The sequence below is a fragment of the Mycteria americana genome, chromosome 15 (genome assembly GCF_035582795.1).
Source record: "Mycteria americana isolate JAX WOST 10 ecotype Jacksonville Zoo and Gardens chromosome 15, USCA_MyAme_1.0, whole genome shotgun sequence".
NCBI classification, from domain to species: domain Eukaryota; kingdom Metazoa; phylum Chordata; class Aves; order Ciconiiformes; family Ciconiidae; genus Mycteria; species Mycteria americana.
Genome location: NC_134379.1, coordinates 5,291,950 through 5,316,674, shown reverse-complemented (window position 1 = coordinate 5,316,674; position 24,725 = coordinate 5,291,950). Strand labels below are relative to the sequence as shown.

Sequence of the window (24,725 nt, the reverse complement as noted above, 5' to 3'; positions counted from 1 at the left end):
CTCTTTCTTTGGTCTCTTACTCTTTTCCTCTGTGCCAAATATCAGTACCTGAGTTGCTTCCCTATACTGTCCACAATGATTATATAGATCAAAATCTTTGCATTAAGTCTTTTAGCTTTTTCCTCCTGTTGCATATTGTAACTGTTCCACAGGGAATGTAGTCAGACAGTCCAACAGGCCATTAAAATTCTTCAGAAAAAAGAGTTCATGTTATAATTACTTCTTAGTCTGTGTTTGCTAAGTGAGAAGGCGGCCTTATTTGAGCAGATGCTTCTATATAATTAGTGTTAGATTATCAAAACCACCTTTGTTGTTCTGCAGCCATCTCCTTGTCTTTTTTAAAGCTAGGTGGAGGCCAAGTGAACCTTCTCAGAGTTGCTGACCTGTAAAGGTGTTGGCTCTATGACTAATACTCTGCAAACAGACTGATTCAGGAGAACCATGACTGGCCAAGCCTAGGTTTGCTTTGTTCATTGTTGCATAAAGAACAGGTAGCAGAGAGCATTGTCTCTCTGTAGGACAACTCTAAAAGAGATGGAAAATGGTATGCTCTTCCGAGTTAGTTACTGAGGATTATCCAAAGGAGTATCCAACACTGTGGTCACTGAAAAATGCTGACAGCTAACCCGTTCAGCTCATTCCCTTTGTGTATCAAGCAGATCAAGCCATAGTAGTTTGTCACAGTATAACAGTGTCATTCTTTATCCTGACTTTTACTTAGGCTGATGGTGGACCAGAAGTTTTAGACATTTCGCTCTCAAATATGAAGTGCTAAACAGCTTAAGCAGTTTTGAAAATAACAGTAGGTGCTGATCTGTGTCTCTTGGCACCTATACCTCTCTGAAAATCTGGCCTTCTGCATCCAGTCCCACTCCTTCTAACCCCCAAGAAGCACTTAGAACTGATTCAGATCTTCTTCATGAGTTGATATAGTTATGTGCATCTGTTCAGTGTTTGTTACCAAGCTGTCTTACTGTTAGCATGCCCAGAGGTTTAAGGATAGGAGCATTAAACAGTGTGGCAGAACATGTATAGGGATTTTTGCCTCTGTGTAGATATCTGTATGAAAGAGCACAGCAACAGTAAGGGTTGCTGTTTTATCTGCCCTACTTTTCAGCAGTTATGTTTGCTTTTTCTTATGCCACCATGAAATGTGTCAGTGTGTTTCCTGTTAATTAGGATATCAGAAGATCTCTGGTTAGTAGGGAAGTTGTTTTTTTAACTGTTTCACTTGCTTAAACAAAGGAAAAAAAGGGCAGGGAAAAATAGGGCATTTCAATGAATTAGATGTGTGCAAAACTCTGAAATCTTTTAATGAAAAAGTACTTCTAAAGAGTCAAATGTACACCAGTCCTTCTGTGCTGTATAGTCATTGTGTCCCAAAGGACATTCCTAGTTCACTCTTAATCAGTCTCAATATTAATCTCAGGATCAATGCTGGAGCAGGGTGAAAGTGATCTGCCAAGTCCCCTGGGCTTTCAGTTAAGCTTTGAGCTCTTAGTGGCTTAGCTGCTTTTGGAAAATGGATTTTAAGCACCAAGTTAATTAGGTTCTTGGAAACTTTCTTCTGAGTTGGCAAAAGAAGACAGAAAATATGGCTAGGCTCCCTGTAACATGAACTTTATCGTAGGAGAGTGCAATGGCTCCAAGCCAATACCATCTTTCCTGATTTGGCTGTGACTAAATTCAGATCAACGATGTCATGAAGTCACATATTAATGCATTGTGTTAAGTTGTTCATTGTGTGGCTGGAAATCACCTAAGTGGTACCTGGGTACTGGAGTAACTTTGAAAATGGCACATAAAAGCTGCTATTACCTGCCTTGTAACACCAGCTTGTAAATCTGTTGTCAAAGTTTGACTGTTCTGTTCAATGTCTAGTGGCCTTCTAGATGTCTTCAGACATCCCAGTTGCTCTCTGTCTGCCTCTTGAGCAGAGGACAGGCCTCCAACAGGTACTGTCAAATCTTTCAGCTCAGTGAAGGTATTTTAAATAGAATCATAGAATGCTTTGGATTGGAAGGGACCTTTACAGGCCATCTAGTCCAACCCCCCTGCAAGAGCAGGGACATCTTCAACTAGATCAGGTTGCTCAGAGCCCCATCCAACCTGACCTTGAATATTTCCAGGGATGGGGCCTCCACTACCTCTCTGGGCAACCTGTTCCAGTGCCTCACCACCCTCATTGTAAAAAATTTCTTTCTTAAATACAGTCTAAATCTGCCCTCCCTTAGTTTAAAACTATTGCTCCTTGTCCTGTCACAACAGGCCTTGCTAAAAAGTCTGTCCCTGTCTTTCCTATAGGCCCCCTTCAAGTACTGGAAGGCTGCTATAAGGTCTCCCTGCAGCCTTTTCTTCTCCAGGCTGAACAACCCCAACTCTCTCTGCCTGTCCTCATAGGAGAGGTGCTCCAGCCCTTGGATCATTTTCATGGCCCTCCTCTGGACCTGCTCCAACAGCTCCATGTCCTTCTTGTGCTGAAGGCTCCAGAGCTGGACGCAGTACTCCAGGTGAAGTCTTACCAGAGCAGAGCAGAGTGGCAGAACCACCTCTCTTGACCTGCTGGCCATGCTTCTTTTGATGCAGCCCAGGATATGGTTGGCCTTCTGGGCTGCGAGTGCACATTGTTGGCTCATGTCCAGCTTTTCGTCCATCAGTTCCCCCAAGGCCTTTTCCACAGGGCTGCTCTCGATCACATCCCCCAGCCTGTATTGAAACTGAGGATTGCCTGGACCCAGGTGTAGGACCCTGCACTTGGCCTTGTTGAACCTCATGAGGTTCATAGAGGCCCACTTCTCCAGCTTGTCCAGGTCCCTCTGGATGACATCCCATCCTTCTGGCATGTCAGCTGCACCACTCAGCTTGGTGTCATCTGCAAACTTGCTGAGGGTGCACTCGATCTCGCTGTCAATGTCATTGATGAAAATATTGAACAGCACTGGTCCCAGTACGGACCCCTGAGGGACACCACTCGTCACTGATCTCCATCTGGACATTGAGCCTATAAATATACCTAAAGGGCATCTGAAATAGCACTAGACATCTGTATTTTGGCTTCCTACAACAGGTGTTATAAACCAGGCGGGATTAAGGTACACCTGTGACCCGGGTTTGTTTTGCATAAGAAACTCAAAGTTGGCTAAAAATAGTAATAGGACTTACACAGGCTAGACTGAGTGCATATGAGTACCTGCCTGCATTACCTATCTGTTGCTGTATGTTACCAATGCTGCTGTGGATCCTCAGCAAGATCTTGGCAAAGCCTGAGTAAGTGCAGTCATGCTGAGTCCAGGATCTACCAAAGTCACAGCCAGAGGTTAAGCTGAAAACCAAAACTTGATGAGAAGGACCCATTTCAGCTAAACCACATGTGATAGAGCACAGTAAAATTGTATGGGGAGGTTTAATAACTTTTTTATTTGCTGTACGAGCATGGGCTGTTAATAGTATTCTCTTTACTTAGCCATTCTGCTAAATGCTTGCAGCCACTTGATTTATACTAACCTTTCCCTCAAGGTATCGCAGGAATCACTTTTCTATCTGCGGCTTGGGAGCTCTGTTCAGATGGCAAAATTTATTAAAATATCTTAGCACATGGGAACAGAATTCCAGAACAACAGAAGAATCACAGTCTTCTGTTGGCAGGGAGGCTATGAGTTAGCCCATAATTTCTTGTTGCTCTCTTTCATTTCACTATGGCTTTTTGAGGTGGGAGGGATGGCAAAGAGACACAGACAGTGAAATAGCTGGTCTGTTGCAAATGCAGGAGCTGGAATGAGAGAGATGTAACAGTCTTCCTAGAGCAGCCAATAACTTGAGAGTACAAACTTGTCTGCAGGCAATAGTTTGCCTTTTTGAAATGTATGACTTTAACATTGCAGAGTGCTATGAATAGCTTTCTTTTATTTCTTGTTATCCTGCTCTTGCAATTCAAGTAAGGTATCCATTGTTTAAAAACATCACACCAAAGATGCATCTGTCCTCATGCTTTAGTCTTACATGACTGAAATGCTTTCTGAAATGAATCACTGATCAGCATGCTTAAATTACATAGATGAACTCTACATGCAGGAGACTTAGTACCTGCTTAAAGTATGGAAGAATGAGTTACTAACATGGGTTTTTAGATATGTTGAAGCAAATGTGTTTTTATTGTTCTTAGCTTAGGAGTTGACAGGATTCAAATTTAGGAGTAAAGTACAAAATGGAACGTTTTCTGTTAATTTGGTCCCTGGAACAGCAGAAGCCCATGGCATTAACCTTTAGGTTATTAATATGTTGATGGAGGAAAGGATTAAGAAAAGGGCAGGTTGTGGGACACAAATGGCACAAAGGCCAGAGGCAAATAATCTTGTATTGACTCCAGTTCTAAAAAGTAGATTCAAGGCAGAAATTAGAACATTTCCGAAGGTATTTCTGTGGTCAAATGAAGTCACTTCCCAACTGAGATTCTTCCTCTGCTCTGGGATTGGAGAAGCAGGTATTTGAACTGTTAATTATAGTTAAGAGTCAAGTAAAATAAATGTAACTTCAGGGCTAGTGCTTTACTGAGAAGACAGTGATATGTGCTATCTCAGAGCAACGGAGTGTGAAGGCTGATAACTTACTGAATCTTCATTCCAAAACATCATGCATGTCCCTCCTGTGAATATAGTAAAATGTTTGCCACCTACTCTCCCTTACCCTGCTAGCACTGTAATTACATTAGCCATACTGCATGGACTTTACTTCTGAGTCCTATGTGTTCCACCTTGGGGGACTGGGAAATGGGTTTCTCCATTCCGTAGTCCATTTTCTTCTGGTTGTGGATGCCCCTATGGGAGCTGATGTGGCAGGTGCTGAGAGCTTAGATCAAATATAGATCATTATGTGGAAAAACTGAAGAGTAATCCTGGTCCTTCCTTCTGTGAAAAACACCGTAGCTGTACTGAAAATGGGGTTAAAATGGCTAAAGATCATCATGAGGTGTCAACTTATATCTCATTAAAGTCCCACACTGTTTCTGACACCAGCGGAAAGTCAGTGAGTATGCCCTGGCAGAAAGTGGTGCAAACAGTAAAGCTGCACAGCAGGCCGGGAGCCAGGAGCTCCAGCATCCTGTTCCTTACTGACTTCTGTGACCTTGGGTGAGGCATTTCATTTCTCTCTGCTTCCCTGGCCTGTAACCTAGAGTTACCAATTATGTGTTTCAGAGGATTTGAGTCAAATAGCTGTAAATTTTAAAGCAGTTTGAAAATTATAAGCTCTATATACATGTTAAGGTTTAATCCCTCACACATGAATAGTGTGGCTGATATTGAAAATGGAGGCGTTCTTACTGGGTGCCAAGGCGAGGAATGTGATGATGAGGTGACCTCAGTCTGAGCAAAACAGGTTTTTGGGCAATAACTCTCAGTGGAGTAATTCAGGAGTAATTCCTAGTTCCTCTGCATGGGGGAACACAAGCTCAGCTCATTAGCAGAGTGGGTGTGGGACTGGGAGAATGGGAGGTTAGGTATGGTGCAAAGGGAAGGAGAACTATACTGTTGGTCAGAGGTAGGCTGAGCTTGGATATGTGGGACAGCGGGAAAGAGGTTGTGCTCAAACTTGGCAAGAGAATAGTTAAGCTAACAGGTTGGGCAGGGTGGATGAACAGCGAAAACAGAAATGAGGTGCGTAGCACCGTTTTGACCAGACAGAAAGGTATTTAATGGTTTGGTGGTGTTTTTCCGGAATGTCTCCTTTGAGATGCAGGGCTGATTGTTTTTTTCTCTTTCCTGCTGAAAACAAGCAGCACTTTCTAGGAAGTAAAGTCATGCGTGATTCCAGCCACTTTAAGCAGCAGCATAAATCAACCCTAGATTAGGTTCTGCAGCTTGGCAGGCTTGTGTCTGTCTGGAGTCTCCTATAGCCCATAACCAGTGTGGGGTGCTGAGCTAATCAGGTCACCAGGGTGACTGTACAGCCCTAAATGCAGTTCCTGCATTGTGGGTGCCTCGGGCTGTGGGGCTGGCAGTTCCATTTATAATTGCTACACTGCTCAATTTCAAGGTCATTCAGAGGGGGAGTCACCCATAAAATAGACTTTATAGTAGTGCTTATGCTGGCTTTGGTGCTTTGTAATCAACATACACATGCATTGAGAACTGTTTTTCTGGGCTCTTTGTGGCTTTTTAGTATTGCATAGCACTGTATTGGAGAGTGGAGAGAGGAAAATAGATAAACACTTCGATGTCATGAAGAAACAGGTAAGTTAATGGTTATTGATGGATAGCAAATGCCTTGTGATTTATGACAGAACAAGTCAGCAGAGCATGGAGTCTTACAAAACACATGGGACAGGTTGAGTAAGCTCAGAGCCTGCACTGGTTGGCAAGCTGGTGAAGTACAGATAATCCCAGTTAAATATGCTTAATTGTTATCCTTATGTGTACGTCTTCCATTGCTCAGGATCATGTTGCAATTGTCATCTGGTGGCAATTAGAAGCACACTGTCATTACTGCCAGAAATGCTACATTTCTCTTAGGAAAAGGTCGTTTTCTCAGTGCCATGCAATCTTTACCAGTGTGTAGTAGCATCATTATTTCTTGTAATGTATATAATACTGCCCAGTCAGTACTACCCACTGCTTATATAACACTACCCAGGTGTGTGCTGACCACGTGACAGTCATGTCATTGCACTAGTTTGGGCATTGCAAAAAAAAAAAAAAAGAGTTATTCAGGGCTTTTGCTTTGTCATAAAATTTTGTTTTAACAGTAGAAAACCCCTTCAGATGGAATAAAAGTCCAGGACGTAACAGGCGGCTTTAAATCCACCCCTTAGGCTCTATTGAAGAACATCTGTGGCCATTTGTAATACGTATTTTACATCTTAAATCTGTAGTATGACTATAGCTTGCATGAGTACTGCTTCTCTACTCTGGACACTTGTCCTACTGTATGTTCAAGAGATGCATTCAAACAAGGCCTTGTTCTCTCTTGCCTGGACACCTGGGAATCCCCATGTGAACCTCTGCTTCTGAGCAAGAAGGAGCTGTGCTGAGCTGGTATTTCTCTGCTGGAGGCAATGCATCACATCACGGTCCATTCAATTTCCCTGTTGTCGTTCATCTTATGGTGTTAGCTGCATTGGCACTAAAAGGTTTGCTCATCTGCTGAGCTCAGTGTGAATGTGGTTTACAGGTGCCCGATCTTGGCAGTTGGGAGCCCTCGGGTTTAAGAAGCATGCTGAGCAGCGAGCTGGGGGCCTTCAGCTCTGACAACTGAAATGAGTTCTCAGGTCTGGAACTGCACCAGCAGCCATTTGAGTTGCAGTGGAAAAATCTCTCCTCTCCGCTTGCGTTGCACTTTTCGCTGGGGAGCCTGGAGCTGCCTTGATATGTTGGCCCCTCCAGCTGTAGATGACTAAATGAAGCTGTGTGGGCTGCTCGCTGTCAGGCCAGGCTGTCCCCACTATCTCTTCCCATAAACACTGGAGCCTTTGTCTCTGGCCTTATCGTGCCCCTGCCATCACAGAGCCCTTTCTGTGCTCCCCTCCCAGCACAGCGCCTCTGTGTTCAGGGGTCTTTTCTTCAGCTGCTCTTTGTCTCCGGGTGTTTATTGTGCCTGCTGCAGAGTGTGTTTGTTTGGGGGAGAGGAGGAGGGGCTCCTGTTTGTGTGGGGTTTATAAACCTAGTGCATTCTTCAAAAGAGATGCTGAGCAAACTGGGTGGTGTTAATATTAACCCTTCACTGCCCTGCATTACTGAGGGAGACTTCCTCAATGTGTGAAAAATGCTTTGGGAGCTTTATGAAGTTGCTTGCAGTGTAAGGCAGTAGCCACGCAGTTGTGCAGCAGGGAGTCTGCTCTCTCTTTGGTTTTAACTGCCCTTTGATTTTCTGTGAATGCTGCATGTGTGTATCAGCAAAGAGAGCCTCCCAAATGTGAGGAGATGTATCTGATTCTAGGATTTCCCCCAGAGTGCTTCTGGACCTTGTTTTTATTGCAAACACTGGCTCACTAGCCCTTTCTGTTTGCATAGCTGGCCCTTGTATCCTGTTTATGTGGCTACATCAGACAATATCTCTTCATTGTACCATATTCCAAAACTTTATGGCTCTGTACTTTAGGGCTTTTCCTTTTGAGTAAGGCCCTGAAAACAGGAATTTCTTAAATTCATAGTGTTGCCACTTGTAGTGACGTATAATTCCTCCCTTTTGAACCAGCTTCTTTTCTTTAACCAGCTTGTTATACTTTCATGGTTTCATGGCTCTTATTGTTTCTTCAGCATCCGTAGTCCCATATTCCAAGAGAGCGCTTTGGAAGATGAAGATCAGCAACTCAGAAACTTTATTTCCCTTGTAATCGTATAATGCTTTGCATTAAGTTGGTTTGGAGGGGAAAAAAAGAGACAACCAAGAAACAGAACAGCATCAACTTTCTAACCTCCTTTTGCTCTTCCTCCGTAAGAGGATGGGAATTTATAACGTGAAAAAATCCCTTGTCCATCTCTGCAAGAAGCTGCAGCAACACAATTGTCTTAGTGTTAGAAGTGCCAGGAGAGTTTCATATTTCACTGAATCTGCAGTCAGCATAAATATTTCAGACCTTTTTTATGGTGATCTGCATAAACTGAGCATAATGGAAATACATTAGTTTTATGTGTGATAAAATACTTGTGTGTGATAAAAATACACTTTTTTCAAAGATGGTATATTTTCCTAAGTTACTGAACTTTTCCCCAGAAATTAATAGGTTTAAATTGAGCATTTCACAAAGTAATGTAAAGAATGTTTATTTTCAAATAACTAATATCCTGGTATTGGGGGTTGCAGTTCATGTATTGCAGCATCTACGTATTATTTTATTACACTGGGAAAAAGTTCAGCAGACTGTGTTCCTTTGTGGGTGGTGGGAGAGGAAGAAATGCAAAATAATACAAGCCTTTGAAACACCAATCCACACTCTCAGTCATGACTAAACCTATTCAAACACTCAGGTGTTTTTTCCAAGACTGCTCTAGGCTCTAGCATTGTCGTCGTGTGACTTGTTTTCTTTATGAACTAACTCAAGTTGCCTCATCTCTTTCTCTTCAAGGAACAGTTTCAGCTGCAAAGCGCACAGGGATTCCAGCACCCCGGGAAATATCATCATCTGTATCCAGAGAGAGAGCCGTATTGCGTGGTCAAGCCAATACTAGGAAAACACAACCCAGCCCCACCTCTTCTGGTACACCAACTCCTACCAAACACGTGCGCTCCACTAGCAAGTCCAAGCAAGAGAATGAAACTGGTGACAAGGCTGTTCTGGAATCTCAGGTTAAAGAACTCCTGGCAGAAGCAAAGACAAAAGATTCTGAGATTACCAAACTCCGTTGTGAATTGAAAAAATGCAAAGAGAAAGGGTCACTTAACACTGAAGGAATGGGTGCTTCCAACCAAAATTTAGAAACAGTATCACCTGTTGACATAGATCCATTAATACGGACCCTTCAGGAAAAAAACAGGACTTTTCAAAAAGAGCTTGCTAGCCTGGGAGAAGAAAATCGTGTTTTGAAAGAGAAATTGCTTTATCTAGAGAACTCTCCTCTCTCAGACACAACAACAAGCAGTGGAGGTGACAGCAGCCTCCCAACCCCAACTACCCAAGAATCCAGTTTTGGAAGCCCATCAAAAAATGTGTCGAGAGGTGAAATGGATGAGCACAGGCAGCATGTGAACGGGGGCGCACTGCGCAATTCAGGTTCTTCCAGCAGTGATGTAACTAAAGCTTCCTTGTCACCTGATGCATCTGATTTTGAACATATAGCAGATGTACCTTCCAGGCCAACATCCTCCAACAGCAACCACTTCAAAGGTTCCAAATGCTCCACTACAGGAAGTTCTCCAAACAATATTAGTGACCTTTCTGTTGCATCTCTTACAGAAAGAATACAAAAAATGGAGGAGAATCACCACAGCACAGCAGAAGAACTACAAGCTACTTTGCAGGAGCTGTCGGATCAACAGCAAATGGTGCAGGAGCTGACAGCAGAAAATGAGAAGCTAGTGGAAGAGAAAGCTCTCCTGGAGACTTCCTTTCGTCAACATAGAGATAGAGCAGAACAGCTGAGCCAAGAAAATGAAAAGCTAATGACTCTCCTCCAAGAGCGATCCAAGAATGAAGAAAGTAGAGCTCAGGAGGGGAAGGTCCTTGAACTGGAACAGAAATGTGCAGAAGTTCTTGAAAAAGCACAATTTGAAAGAGAGAAATTGCTCAACATTCAGCAACAGTTAACCAGCAGCCTACGAAGCTTAGAAAGGGAGCATCAGGATGCCCAGCAGGTGATTAAAAGCCTGAGAGAAGAAAATGAGAAGCTGCTTAAACTTCTAGAAGTGGAACAGCAGAGCAACAGCACAGTGACAAAAACTCTGGAGGACTGTAAAATTGCCTTGGAAGGTCTAAAAATTGAGAATGGCTCTCTCAAAACTCAGTTAGAGAGTGAGAAACAAAAGGCTGCAGAAATCAACGCGATGGGACGTACTACTGACAACTCTGAGGTGCAAGAGATGCTGAAAGTAGCCCACGCAGAAAAGGATCAGTTGGAAGCATCTTGCACTGAGCTTAAACAAGAGCTGCTGAAGGCAAACAGTGAACTGAAGCACATTCAGGGTCTGTTATCTAAGGTAAAGTAGTTAACAGCTGTAAAATATAATGGTTGTTTATCTGTCCTTCCATAAATAGATAATTGTTGGTCTTTAGATTGTTATTGAGCCACTGATTATAAGTTTCCAGGATTTAAATTGCATGAATTGGTTTTTAATGGAAGCTGGAGTTGTATGGTATTGTCTCTGTTTCTGCTGCTGTATGCATATTTTCCCAGGAGTAACTGTTAGCATAGCGGTGTTTATAAATTCAAAACTAATTTCCCCTAATATCTTCTGCAGAATTTACTATTTTGGTAAATAGAATTGTGTTTATCAAAATTGGAGCAAGAGAACAGGTCAATAAAAAGATACTTTGACATTATGTCTACAAATATTATTGAAAATCACTTGGTAATCCAGATAGAGAAGGGCATGAGTAGTTAGCAGCGAATATTAAATTCTGAATAATTAATCATGATTAATTAGTAGTGAACTATAGGTGTCATTGGTCATGAGAACACAAGGACATGAGCTAATGCTCAGAGGAGCTGATAGCTACAGCAGTATGACTAATGATGCACTGTCAAGCTCCAGATGAGATTATTTTCATAAAACTAAAATATTTTTACAAAACTGAGAAGTATTCTGTTTTGGGATAGGTAAAATAATGGCAAAAAAATAGACTTATTTTAGAACAATTTTTCTCTGCCTCATTTGGTAGTCTTCAAGCTTAAGTCAATTACTGTTTCTATTTTCTGTGTGATCCTGGATGTTCAGAAGAGAGCCGCAACGTGAGGCATCATAGAACAAGCGTTAATAAAGCACAAGCCAGTGATTATGTTCCACCACTGCAGAAAGAGTGATAGTCAGTGTGTGCAGCCTTTCCTGTATTTGGAAGGGATCATGAGAAGAACGATAAAATTGGCTAGTTGCAGAGGAAGAGAGCATTGCCAAAAAGCACCTCCATGATTTGAGTGATTTAGAAAATCCAGATGTCCTTTCAGCTTACATAGGTGACCACAGCAAATGGAGTTAGTAGAGGAAGCTCCCAAGTGCTTGCTAGAAGCTGCAGTTCATGAAGAATAAATGAGAAACTGCTGAGTGCTCAGACTCTGTACCAAACTTTTATTGCTTGGTTTTGAAACCACAGATTTCCTCCTTTTTACTCTTCCTTTCCCTCAAATGAAGCTGTTTTGAATCATTGGCTATTTGTGACACCCAAACAAGACCACAGGCTTCTGTAAGGCTGCCCTTCAGGCAGGCTGTGCCAGTGCTACTCACTGAATTGGCAACCTACACCTTGCTTTTCCATAACTTGTTCATATTAGGAGATCTCCCCTACACCTGGAAACATAGATCTGTGCGCCTGAGCCAACAAACTGAAGTGCAGCAGATTCCCCGAAGTGCAGTAATTCCAGATGTCCTTATCCAGAAAATATACTTATCTGCAGTAGCTAGCTCTACTACGTATGTTTTCACAATCCATTGAAAATGGACATGGTAAAAGCAGTAAAATTGTTAATGTGGACAAACTGATCGTCATCTTGGCCCTAAGGCAGTGATATCGCTCTCATGATACATAAATAGATGTGGAGCTTTCCAGGAATATCATTCCTCTCTCTTTGTTACCTGTAGAGATTGGTTTGGAATTATGGTCATCATATAGAAAATTTAATTTCCTTTCTAGCACCTTGTTTTATTATCCTTATGACTAGGAAAGGAAACTGACGTTCATAGCTCATCTATGTTTCCTGAAACTGTCTCATTAGCATTGAAACTCAGGTTATACAATCCTTAATTCTTAAGTCCATGAGATGCCCAGTAAAATCTCTAATGAGTGATATCTGTTAAGAAATAAAGACAGACTTGCAGCCTTCTTTCCTCCATTCCAGGCTGAGAATGAGTGTGGTCAGCTGAAGGAGGTGTGTGACCGGCAGGCTGAGCAACTGAGCAGAACCAGCCAGAAGCTGCAGGAAAAAACATCAGAGAATGAAGCAGATATAAAAAACCTGAAAGAGACCATTTTCGAGTTGGAGGACCAGGTGGAACAACATCGTGCTATAAAACTTCACAATAACCAGCTCATCAGTGACCTAGAAAGTAGGTGGAGCTGAAAAAAGGATTTAAGTGAATTTATTCTGGAGGCTCAGTTATGGCTGCAATAGGGAGGAGGAGGAGGCATGTCTTTATGTGTGACAAAAGCCTCACTTTAGAAATACTCCAATTTTGGCCAATCCTTTCTGTTCATGCACAAAAGTCACTATTTTAACAGTTAGTGCTATAGAAATAATATTAGAGATAGTCTGCAAGCCTCATTCTTCAGCGAAGGATGTATTGCCCATTCTAGAAACTGGAATTATTGGCCTTTTAAAGAGCTTTTAGGGAAAAGCACTAGTGAGAGCTGTGAAGTCAAGGCTGCTGTCGCATGGTGGAGGGGGAGCTGCCACCTGGTGGAAGGAGTGGCACACTCGCTTACCAGTCTTGCATCGAGTGCTCCAGGGGTGTGTGCGCTGAGTAAGTGATCCTGCACATGTGATTCTGTAAATTTAAAAGTCTGGTTTAATGCCTCAAAACAATGACCTATTTCGGAGATGTTTGAGTATGGAATCTACTGTTGGTTCCATTCCTGATCCATTGACAGAGTACCTTAATTTCAGTTTAGTCTATTCAGTGGCATTATTAGAAGCAAAACCAAATAGGCTGCTCTGCCCTCCCATTTTCACTTTTCACCCTTGCCCTTATGTGTTTAATAATCTTTTCCCTTTTTTACTGTTCCTAGGTAAAGCAATGAAGCTGGAAGAACAAAAACAAGATACAGAGAGGCAGCTGAAGGCTCTGACTAAGCAAATGAAGGTAAGGCTTAGACTCCATGAGCAAGCTAAGCTGAGCTTTTATTCCAATACTGGATTTGAGAGAAGCATTGTATTTTTCTAGAACAACTGTAGAAAGTTCTTTCTACATCCTTTCATTCTCCATTCTCTTCACTCATTTCTAGCTGTTTCTTTGCCTGTGAAGGAAAAATGTAATACATCCTTTGCAAATTACTTTTACTTTTTGTACCTATGGACTTCTGCTACTTTGGAACAGCCGTTCCTGCTTCATAAATCATCATCAGCAGTGACCTCTTTTCAGCAACAGTGCTTGTAGTAGTATCACAAGTCTGAATGATCAACAGCTGTAGGAACAACTTTGTACTTTTTGTATTGGAGTGGAGAGCTTAGCATCAGTTTCTTCTTTGGCAATCTCGTCGGTACTGTGTAAAGGGGCAAGTATTTAGTTTGACCTCGGCATCGTCTTGAAATAGTGGTGAAATCCTGGTCACTTGTGATTACTGAAAGAGAGATCAATAACTAATTGCTCAGCTCAAGCAGGTGCATTTTTACAGCAAACAGTTTGGGATTCTAATTGCTCTTTCTAGGAAGATACAGAAGAATGGAGGCGTTTTCAAGCTGATCTGCAGACTGCAGTGGTTGTAGCCAATGATATTAAGTGTGAAGCCCAGCAGGAGCTCCGTGTGGTAAAGAGGAAGCTTCAGGAGGAAGAGGAGAAGAGTGCCAGGCTGCAGAAGGAGCTGGATGAAGTGAAGGGCAGCAACAGGTTGGTTACTTACAAAGGCCAAGATTTGATCTCTGTGACTGCTCACATGCATGCAAACAGTGCTTTGTCAATAACTATTCATTGGCTTGGATGTGCATGTTGTCTGTTTTTAACTCTTCTGACAGATTTTGTTGTCTCTTATTCTAAGATGTTTCTGTTCTTTTTTCTTTTTGGTGATCTAATTCTGTCAACTAGGCCATGAAGGTTTTAATCAGCAAATATTAAGTAATAACAATTGCCAATATCCTTACAGCTTTGTTCTCAATATGCTATTCCACTGTGTTTTGTTGCCTTCATAACTCTCTGTGCAGCTGTATTAAATGATCTGTGAAAAGACTGGTTGGCTACATATATTCAATGGGACATGCAGAAGAGAACTACTTAACCTGAGAGGAGGCAAGGACTACATATGCTCAAATTAAAATGAGGACTAGCTGGACTTTTGTTGTGCGAGTCTGATATGTGCTGACTGAGTGATCAATGCAAGTACTAGGATTCCTCATCTTACATCTCCTGTCCTTAATTTGAAACCTGTTATGTGATTAGCTGTGTTAAATGGTCCGGACTGTGGCCTGGGTTAGCATTTAGGCCAAAATTGACTTTGTCATGCAGTGGACCCACCTGTAAAACAATTGCTGTAGTCTCAGTGGTTGGAGGGGGAACAGTAATTGTGAACCAGAGAGATACCCCAGCATGGTAAAGTTGTATATGTGGGGCTTCGCCCTGTGGGAGCATGGTAAGAACAAAAGTGACTTTTACAACTGAATCTGGAACCAGTACAGATACCTTACAATGTGGCTTTTATGCAGTGCTTGACCTTTTTATGTACCACCTTTCATTCCAAAACTCATACTACAATTGAAGTACTAAATAAGAAGAGATGGAAAACAAAAGATGTATTAGAAGGAAGAACCACCATTTCTAAAGACGACAGTGCTCTGCTCTCTTTCTGCATTGACGCAAGCAGAGCTGCAGTGGTGAAAATTTGTACAGGGGGAACGAAGAAAGACAAAACACAAACATTGGTACTGTTTATCAAAAATGTGTGCCAAGTTAATTTTTCTCCTCTAGATTTTTCCTTTTAATATCTCTCCTAGTAGACTCATGGCCACTGGTAGAATAGCTACAGGAACACAGTGAATCCTGTCACTTCTTTCAGGTGGAGTAATGGTCCAGCTTTTTGTTGCACTTATTTGCTCACTGTTTTCCGTTCAGGAGTTTCCGCAGCAGCTGTACAGTAGATTGGAGTAAAAACATGGGAGGGCTTTTGTGTGGAGGTGTATGGATCAGAATTCCTGGGCTGAAGGAACAGAAATACTTCTTTTCAGAAAAATAAAGGAATGTGTTTAAGCTCCAGTTTCGTTATGAGAGTCCCCAGTGGATGCAAAGAAAAGCTATTACAGACTATGTATTCAGACAAAATGATTACCAGACAGTACTTAAGTTCTGGGCTCTGTTTCCATTCCTAATTTGTTCTTAATGAAATTTCTCATTTAGAGCAGGGTCCATATATAAGGGCAGGAATCATATACTTGTAGTTTCCTCTCTTTGTTCTTTTGGTTTTTAATCTGAAGATGTATTTGAGAATTCTTAAATTGAATAGAAGATGACCTGCTAATTTGCAAACTGGGATATTTATCTTCCATGTATAAGGAACATGGCTGCATTGTCAGCTCTTTGGCATAAGAAGCCGGAGCTGCAAATACTGCTTTTGAAATTAGATGCCCAGAATCCATACATACATAGTTCCAGAAGGAGGTATTCAGACATGTATTTAATTAAATCGGTTTTGGCATTTGTGTCTCCCTCTTTCACATACATATAGATATATGTCTGTCTTTGCGTCATGTTGACTATCTGTATAGCTTGTTTTGAGTATTACATTGGTCATGGAGCTACAGTAGGCAATATTTATTCCCTTTCAAAGACAGGTGTTGAGGCCAAATGTTGCATCTGTCACTTTAAGTATAACTGATTTGACTCACAGTGTCCATGCAGAGAGTGCAACATTTCTGTACTGAGTGGCATGGAGAAGATAATGAAACCTATGTAAGTCATTGTCTAAACAAACCAGCGATCAACAGCTAAGCACTGAAATTTTAAAATTGTACTGACCTATAAAACAAATTCTTGAAGTCACCAAAGCTCCTGCTGAGAGCCAGTTCTACACTCTGAGTTATTTTTGCATTCCTGAGGTCACTGTCTTCCCCAGCACCTCAGCTTCTTTCACCTGGAAAGTTCTAGGGATATTCTCATTGTTGCTTTTAAGTCAGCTTTCACAAATGCTACTGCTCAGAATCAGCAGTAGATTCTGGTACCTGCAGTGACTTTTAATGCATGCTCAGCACTGGTGGAAACAGTTTGTAGCATGATACCTTAACACAGTCTATAAAGTATTCCTCATATTTGCTAATGCTGAGCAGCTGTGCACTCAGCTGAATATCTGACAGTCCCTAGTGAAAGTTTCCTGTCTGATTTTTAAGCTCTGATTGGAAAATGTACCTTCCAAATAGCTTGCTACTCAAAGGTTTTTGGCAAAACCTCAGCCATCTCTTGAGGGTCATTAGACTCCACCTCATAAATTGAACTTGAAGCCAATTTATCTCCTACAACATCCTGCCATTTTAATGTTTGCCTGTGGCTGCCTGAGTTCCTGCCTCCAAGTTTGATTTCACTGTTACATTCTTCTAATCAGACAAAAAGTCATTTTTGGTTCAGGAACAACCAAAGAACTTGCAGAAAAAATCCTGATGAGGTCATCAGAGTTCATCTGAATGAAGGTAAGAGCCTCCCAAAGGCATCTTTAACACAGATTAAATGTCTAATTCTGACTAAGAATGTTGGGGGGAGGTTGGACCAGCATCAAACAAATGGAATAAGGAAGAGAGGAGTTAACTTCTCCCAAGTTAGTACTGATCGAAACCTACAAATTGATTAACCCGTGTTTCAGACAGTCTTCTATGATATTTTACATCCTAATTAATGTTATTTCTCTGCAGTAAAATGTAAAACCTTACAATCCACTGTTGTGTAACTGTCTCCTCACAGAGGGTGGAAATTGAAATTGTAGCCTCCATCCTTGGAGATTTTCAAGACCAGACAGGATAAGACCCTGAGTAACCTAGTCTGACCTCATAGCTGACCTTGTTTTGAGCAGGAAGTTGGACTAGGTGACTTCCTGAGGTCCGGTCCCTTCCAACCTGAATTATCCTATGATCCTGTAGCAAGTTTCATCTTTTCAGAACACTCGCCTTGGAAATAAATTCATTTTTGTAGCTGTTCTAGGATCAAATATTTAAGTGGTGGCAAAAAAAATGCTATATTGGGTTTGTAGCACAAAGGAAGAAAGTTACTGCCGAAAGTATCCAAATTATGGACAGCCCTTTTTAGGCTTCATTACACACCCATTTCTGAGCCTTTCTGGCAATACACTGTTTAGCAGCAGTGAAAGTTTCAAGGTCTTGCTTTGACTCTTTCCCTTCAAGTTCTCAGAATTATTTTGGCACTATAACATTATGTGCCTTGCACCAAGAACATGGAGGAAAGACAGTTGGGTTGGGAGGAGTACTCGGAAAACAGAGAAATTATATCTGTAATTAAATGAGTGGTGACTTAGAATAATAAAATAATCTAACCAAATCTTCAAATGGAAGCCTAAAGTGAAGATTGTGATGTATCCCACTAATTTGCTTCTGTTCTTCCTCCTAAAGTCTCAAATGCCACAGCATGGCAGTGTTACATGCTTTTTCTTCTGGAAATAAGCTTGTACGCTATGTGTATTAAACCCTGCTGTCAGTCTGTATGTGCTGATGTGCTGCTCATTTGTGCCTGTGTTTTGCAGCTGTTCTGTCTTATAGAGGTCTGATAGTTCATTCTGCTCTCACTGAAAGTAAGCAAACTAGAATGTCAGAGCAGGGTCCTTAAAATATTGTTCATTTGCTGTAGTTAATGACTCCTCAGAGTTGGTTTTTTGGGTTTTGGGGTTTTTTACACTGCATGGAGATTATTCCATCCCCTTTCGTGTAAGGACCCTGAGACAGAAACTCTGACTGAGGTAGAGCAACCCTAGTTGCCTGGACAGGTTCATGTACCCATTTTGAATTAATAGTCCTAAATGATTAGAGGAGAGGAAAGCCAGGAACACTACCATCCCTGTCCTTTGAAATTGGTTCCCTGGCTTTAAATACTTAATTTCTTCCTATCTGAGCAACATAGATTTTTTTTTTTTCTCTTTTGTATTCTGTATTGTTGTTTGCTCATTGTGTCCTGAAGCTGAGTTAGTGGAGTGTTAAGGCACTCCTTTAACTGTCCTAGCAACACCATCAGCATTTTCCCCTCTCCCCTTTATTTAGTGATGATGGGATGATTAACTCTAAAATAGAGAGCTGTACCTCAGGATGGGTATTGTATTACTTCTTATAACTTCCCCAATTGTTGTCTGTATCTCCATAGGTGCCTGATCTCTACCAGCTAATACAGCCCTGAACGGATGCATAGCCAGGCCTGTGAGACACTTCAGGACATACCTTCAACTTTCAGCTGAAAAAGGGAAGTTTCAATTCGAGGAAGCACCTCCAGTTTTTTATTGCCCTGCAAAAGTCAAGTGTATCACAAAGTATCGCTGCTCAGGTCCACCTCCTCCCCTTGGGCAAGAGCCTATTTCTTTGTTTTAGAAGGCTTCTCTCTTCAGAAGACTCCATGAGGCGGAAAAAGTTCTGAATTAGTCTAAAGCCAACTAGGCCATAAGAAGTAATCACAGAGTTTTGGGGAACTGAAATAACTGAGGGCTTTTTTTGGAGGGATGGGGGTATTTGCCCTGAAACAGAAATTCAAACATGCTATTTTAAGCTTAAGCAAAAAATAAAACTGAGTGTGTATGTCTAAATTGTAAAATTTAATGCGCATACACATTATGAGTTCTCCATATAATATTACATTCACAGATCTATCTGTGAGTGTCTAATACATGTATGCATACAGATCAGTATGTATACACACACAAACTCAAGTGATAGGTTACTGAAATCCAGCAGGAAAACTGAATAGAAACATGAAGCTAGTTATTTGGTATGAGCTGCTTTGATGGTTTCAGATTTTTAATAATTGTTTTAACAAGGCACTTGCCACTGGGTGGCATGTCTGACTTGGTGTATGTTAGGAAGCAGAGTGGTGCCCAAGGAGCATGTCCTGCTATGACTTTCACATAGAATGTCCCACATGAGGTTTGTCCTGGCTGTGAGAATTGCAGATGGAGAGATCAGAAGGAAAAGAAATTGATATATCAAGCCCCTAGTAAATGTCCTCTAAGAAAGGAGTCTTTCTCATGCCCTTAACTCAGGTGAAGTATATGATCAGGGATAACTTGCTGAAGTTCTGCCTTGCAAGTGGAGACACCTGGCGAGAGCTTTACTTGGAAGCTAAAGAGAACCTCAGAAGTCACCATCACTACCAGGAGATCATCAGGATTCATTCCAGGACTGGAATTTCATGTCTTGGCTGTGGGATTCCCATCCTTTCCTCCTGGATGTGAAGACCTAGCAAGGGCCTGGTCTCAGAGAAGGCTGAGCTAGTAGAGGATTCTGCGGGATGTCCTGGCTTTGGCATGGCCTTCACCTGTGTGCTGTGCTACTGGAGTGTATGCATATATGCACACTTGTGTTGCCTTTCTTTTCTGTGCTGGCAGCTGTTGAATGTTGGTTTTTATGTTTAAGAAATATATATTAAAGTGCCAAATAAATGTCTAGTGTCTGGAATTGTCTGCTGCCTGCCCTTGGCCTCTCTTCTCTTCTGTGCATCAGTAGCTGTGTGTCTCTTTGTGTCCCTTGGAGTTCAGGAGGATTCACAACAATGACAGGAACTGTGTTAAAGACTAGATTGCAGAGTAATTATTTCTGAAAATATGGTTCTGTGGTCCTAGGCCACCTGTAACAAAGAGGTCATCGGAGCAGTTTAGAAATTTCACGAACACATGAAGGCTGCTGTTGCCAAAATCTATACATTCAGCACAGAAAGACTTGCACTTTGGTGGTCTATTGTCCATATATTCCAAACCTAGAAAACAAGGAGACTAACTCTTGCCATTAGAGAAAAGCTCACTGCATCTACTTCTCTCACCAATGAATGAATGAAACTAGGCAGTGGTTTTGTGAAAAAGACTCTGCACACTTTAATTCCTTTGTAGCTAAAGTGCTCTGCTTCCTCCTGGAGCTGCTCCACTTAAGCCAGCTGCATTTGCAGAATTTATCTGTGTGAACCATTCATTCTTGTTTCAAGGCAAGCACACAGCAGTACATGACATTTTGCTCAAATCCATACTTTTTGCAGCAGAGCTTGCTTAGTCGTCTTGGATGGCCTAAGCTAAATTCTTTGCACAAGGAGTAATTTTTGGTTTGAATTTATGGCTTGTCATTAATCTTTCCAAGTCATGTTCTCCTATACTGTCCTCCTGAATTAGCTTGCTACTGCAAGTTAAGCTATTACTCTTCTGCTTCTCTATTAAGAAACCCATATATGTACACATACATGCATCCCCTTATCATACAGAGATTTTTCTCTGTAGAAGTGGAAGGTACTCACCAAGTTTCGTAACTCTCCATTGCTTGTTGGCTGGCATGTGTGGTTTTAGTTGAAGCAAATAGGTCTCAGTACTATTCTTCCTACATTTCATGCCAAGGTTTGCAGCATGAGAGGCCTCAGTTTTCTGATGTGATTGTGTTTAATCTAGGAGGTTGTTTCAGGGTGCATTAGAAGCCTATTACAAATATACAGACTTAAGATTACAGGAAGCATACTAACAAAATTGGAACAGGTAGTAACTCCAGCACTTGAATCTTCGTAATTACTCTGTACGAGGACAGAATAATGGCATGTGATTTCTCAAAGGACTTTTTTGTGGCACGACATAGGGGCTGGTCTAGTTACTCTCTAACTTTGACATGTTTGCATCCTTTTGCAATCAAAGGCTAGACTGAGGAAGCTAGTCTGTGAGGCTTGAGCTGTTCTCAGAGTTAAATCCTAACCAATGAAGTGATTGCTGCCTGGAGCATACCTCTGGCTTGCTTTATTCTCAAGATTTGCCAGTTGCCCTACAGGCACTTACTATTCCTTTCTTACTCTGATAATAAACCTAATAAACCCCACAAACCTTGTGCATACCCTTGTTACCTGGATGACGAGGCAGAACTCTAGAATAGTGGCCTATTTAATTCTTGAAAGTGCAATGGATTGCCTTGGGTGGCTTGGTATCTTGAGGCAGAAATCTATCCTTCCTCCGTACTTTACCAGAAGCAGGACTCCTTTAGCTTTTGTGTTTTTGTATAACTGAAGTGTAGATGCTATCACCTGTTGATTTGTTATTTAGGCTTTATGAAGCCACAGAAGAAAAAGTGAAGAGTAGAACTTAAAGTTAGTCAGCAAAACACTGGCTCCCTCAGAGTTCAGTGAATCTTATCCAATCTGCCTTTCCTCCTTATTGGATTAAATGGAGAATGGAACTGAAATGGCTTTTTCTCTAGCCATCTGCCTCTGCAGGCTCCCCTGGCACACAAGGAGCTTGAATGAATTAGCAAAGAAATAGCCAATGTCTGCTTAAAGACAGCACCTCCTTAAGCTCTGCCAAAAATAGAAACACGAGTCACTCTTATTCTCTTATTCATTGACACCCTTTAGCCCCTTGCATTTTGTAGACTGTGATGCCAAAATGGAAAGAAAAAGGCTCTGGCTTCTATTTTTAGCTCAGCAGAAGTTGTTCCACCCCATAGGCACTTTCTGGATGGAGTCCTCCAGCCTTCTTATGAAATAATTCCTGGTTTTGTGTTCATGTAGCTCTTGGTGCTTGCCATACTTAAAAGTAGGGAAAAGTGGTGATGCCCCAGCATGCATTTCTTAAGCAGCTAGGAGATCAGGAAAGTAGCGTATAAATACTCTCTTTTTACGTGACTAGACTTTGTTATCTAATTGCAGCTTTCCTAAGCTAAAGCTAGGTAATTACACTCGAAGTCTACCTGAGAGCTACCAGGTAAGTACAGTGTCAGTGCTAAGCAATGTCAGCCAGATCTGCAAAATGCATGACTAGAAGCAACAGTTATACTGTACGATTGAATTTGCTGTTTAACACGGCTGTGGACTTTCCTGTACTAATTCTTGTAAGTCCAGCACCTTATCTTAACTTCAGAATTTCTTTTCAATGGAGTAACTTAATGATCTTTCCTGTTAAAATATGAGCCTTATTTCTATTTGGAGTTTGTCTATCTTCATTCCAGCCATTGAATTTTGGTATTCTTGTGTCTGCTAGGATGAAGCACTTAACAGTTTAACAGTTTTATTCCCCATATAACTGTTTATGGATTGTGAGTGAGGGTTTACTTGTTCAGCAGATGTCCTTGTTTGATAAGCTGTAAGAGTTGAGTTTCCAAAGTTGTTCATTATGAAGTATATTTTCTGGTTTAATTTTTATGGCTCTTATCTGAACCCTGTCCAATTACTTATTTTATTTTCAATTATGGCATTTTAACTGGTAATAATTACTCCAGCAGTGGTCATGCCAATTAAAAACATAGAGTGTAAAATAACATCTTTCTCTTTGGTTACTTTCCTCATTATACACTGAGGACCACAGTAGCCCCTTGGCCCCTGTGCTGTATTGAAAGCCCATCTTCAGGTAATTATCAATGATTACTCACAAGTCTCATCAAACTGCTTTTTTCTGTGATAATCTTCCATCCTGTGTGAGGATGGGGAATGGGGATGATATGGTTAACAATGCAGAAAAGTTTGTTAGACTCAATGATTTAATGTTTGCCAGGCACTCCGAGACACGAACATGAAGATTCTAATGAGTGGTCCATGTTCTGGGCATTACAATAAAAGATGTGCATCATTGGATTTGCCTTACTACATATAAAGACCTTTAATCTCTGCTTGCACTTCCTGTTGCCCCTGACTTTGATCTGGTTTCTGCTTTGCAGGCTGACAGCTGAAGAGGTAGAATTTCTAGAGGCAGATACAGCCAACCGCTGGCAAGGAGTCTGCATTAGCAGAGCATCTCCCACACCGTCAGAATCTGCAGCCACTGTGAAGTCGCTGATAAAATCATTTGACTTAGGATGCTCAGGTATTTGAACACATTGTATTTTGTAGTAAAAATTTGTCTAGCAGTGAGCAGATAATTTTTGCCATTTTGTGCTGCTTCTTGCTTCTTAATGGGTATTTTCTGTCAGTGCTTGGTATGTAAATACTATCTGTGGAATGTCACTACACCAGTGGTTCCCTGTTCTGACAAGAGGGAGATAGCTGGGTTTGAAATGCAAATGTTTCCATGTTTTTTTCCTTGCAGGTACCACTGGACAAAATATCACAGTTCACAAGGTCCCCAGGAGCCCTCTAAGTGGAATTCCAGTGAGGACAGCCCCAGCAGCTGCTGTTTCCCCCATGCAGGTACAAGGAGCTCTTTCTATCCTTGCAGTTCTAAAATGGGTAGATGCAGTGTTTGCTACAGCATGACATAGCTTCAGCATGCCAACATGCATATGTTGACAAGGGAAAGGGGAAACTCATCTGTTTATTTGCTGTGAAACATCAAATGCTGTAGTACTAACAAAAAGGATCAAAGTGAATTTGTCTTTGACTTCAGCTTAGAGGTCTCTGTGGACGGATGTGAACTCTTTGGAATACAATTCTGAACTTTAATCACTGTTGACCAGAAAATAGGTTTCGATTATTGGGGGTGAGTTACAAGAAACATCAAACTAAACTAGGTAGCTGGCATGTGAGCTGAGAGACAAGGGATAGTAAGTTTAAGATGTATGCTCCCAGTTATCTAGTAAGTTCATACAGTGCTGAATGAAGAGCTCTTACAGTTTGTTGTTTTTCCTGCTGAAGCATAACTGCTCTGGAATGTAGTACTTCTTATGTCACTGCACCAGGTAGTTAACTTTTTGTTAGCAATTTTCAAATCCGTGGTGCAATGTTATTGGAAATACTGCTTTTGTGAACAATGGAAAAACAAATGCACTGTGCTTCCTGATTTCCACATATGCTGAAAGTGGCATACCATTAGACTGCTAACCTTTCTAGGCTTGAGAAGCCATTGTATGTTTTTTGACTGGGTGGTCACTGGACTTACAACAGGATATTCCCCTCTGAATCTGGGTAAAAAAACAGTTGCAAGGTTAGGTTGTCTAGGTGAGTGTTCTGAAGAACGAGATGACTTTGAAAGACTACTTGACAAATGTGTGAGCACATTTCCTTCAAAGAATCAGCAAAGGAATTGTAAAGAATGGGATTAAACAGAGGTCTGGGAACCTTCTATTAATGCCTGGCTGAGGGGGTATTAACGCTGAAAACTGGTGCTGGAGCTGCAGAGACAAGAATCCTTCTGACTTGTGATTCAGGGTGCTGGGGACAGAGGCAGGGTTAGGAACAGGCATTCTTACTTTGGGTTTGTGACACTAGATTATGTTTGGCAAGAGAAAAAATGGTGCAAATAGAAATGTGGAATAGTTTAGGAACCAATGTATTACCAGCTAAAAATAGTGTCCCTT

General features: G+C 41.4%; 1 protein-coding gene across 4 annotated transcripts in view; it reads left to right on the top strand.

Annotated features, from left to right (window-relative positions):
- Positions 1 to 24,725, top strand: part of SPECC1 (sperm antigen with calponin homology and coiled-coil domains 1) — an 89,192-nt gene that overhangs the window by 37,560 nt on the left and 26,907 nt on the right. For 2 of the 4 annotated variants that reach the window (XM_075518433.1, XM_075518434.1), the window contains 6 exons: positions 9,059 to 10,626; positions 12,480 to 12,687; positions 13,367 to 13,440; positions 14,006 to 14,184; positions 23,151 to 23,296; positions 23,519 to 23,619. In XM_075518433.1, the coding sequence (XP_075374548.1) occupies positions 9,059 to 10,626; positions 12,480 to 12,687; positions 13,367 to 13,440; positions 14,006 to 14,184; positions 23,151 to 23,296; positions 23,519 to 23,619 (2,276 nt within the window). Of the gene's footprint in view, positions 1 to 9,058; positions 10,627 to 12,479; positions 12,688 to 13,366; positions 13,441 to 14,005; positions 14,185 to 16,902; positions 16,965 to 18,636; positions 22,202 to 23,150; positions 23,297 to 23,518; positions 23,620 to 24,725 lie in introns of those variants that run through there. The other 2 variants (XR_012778053.1, XR_012778054.1) reach the window with 2 other exon arrangements.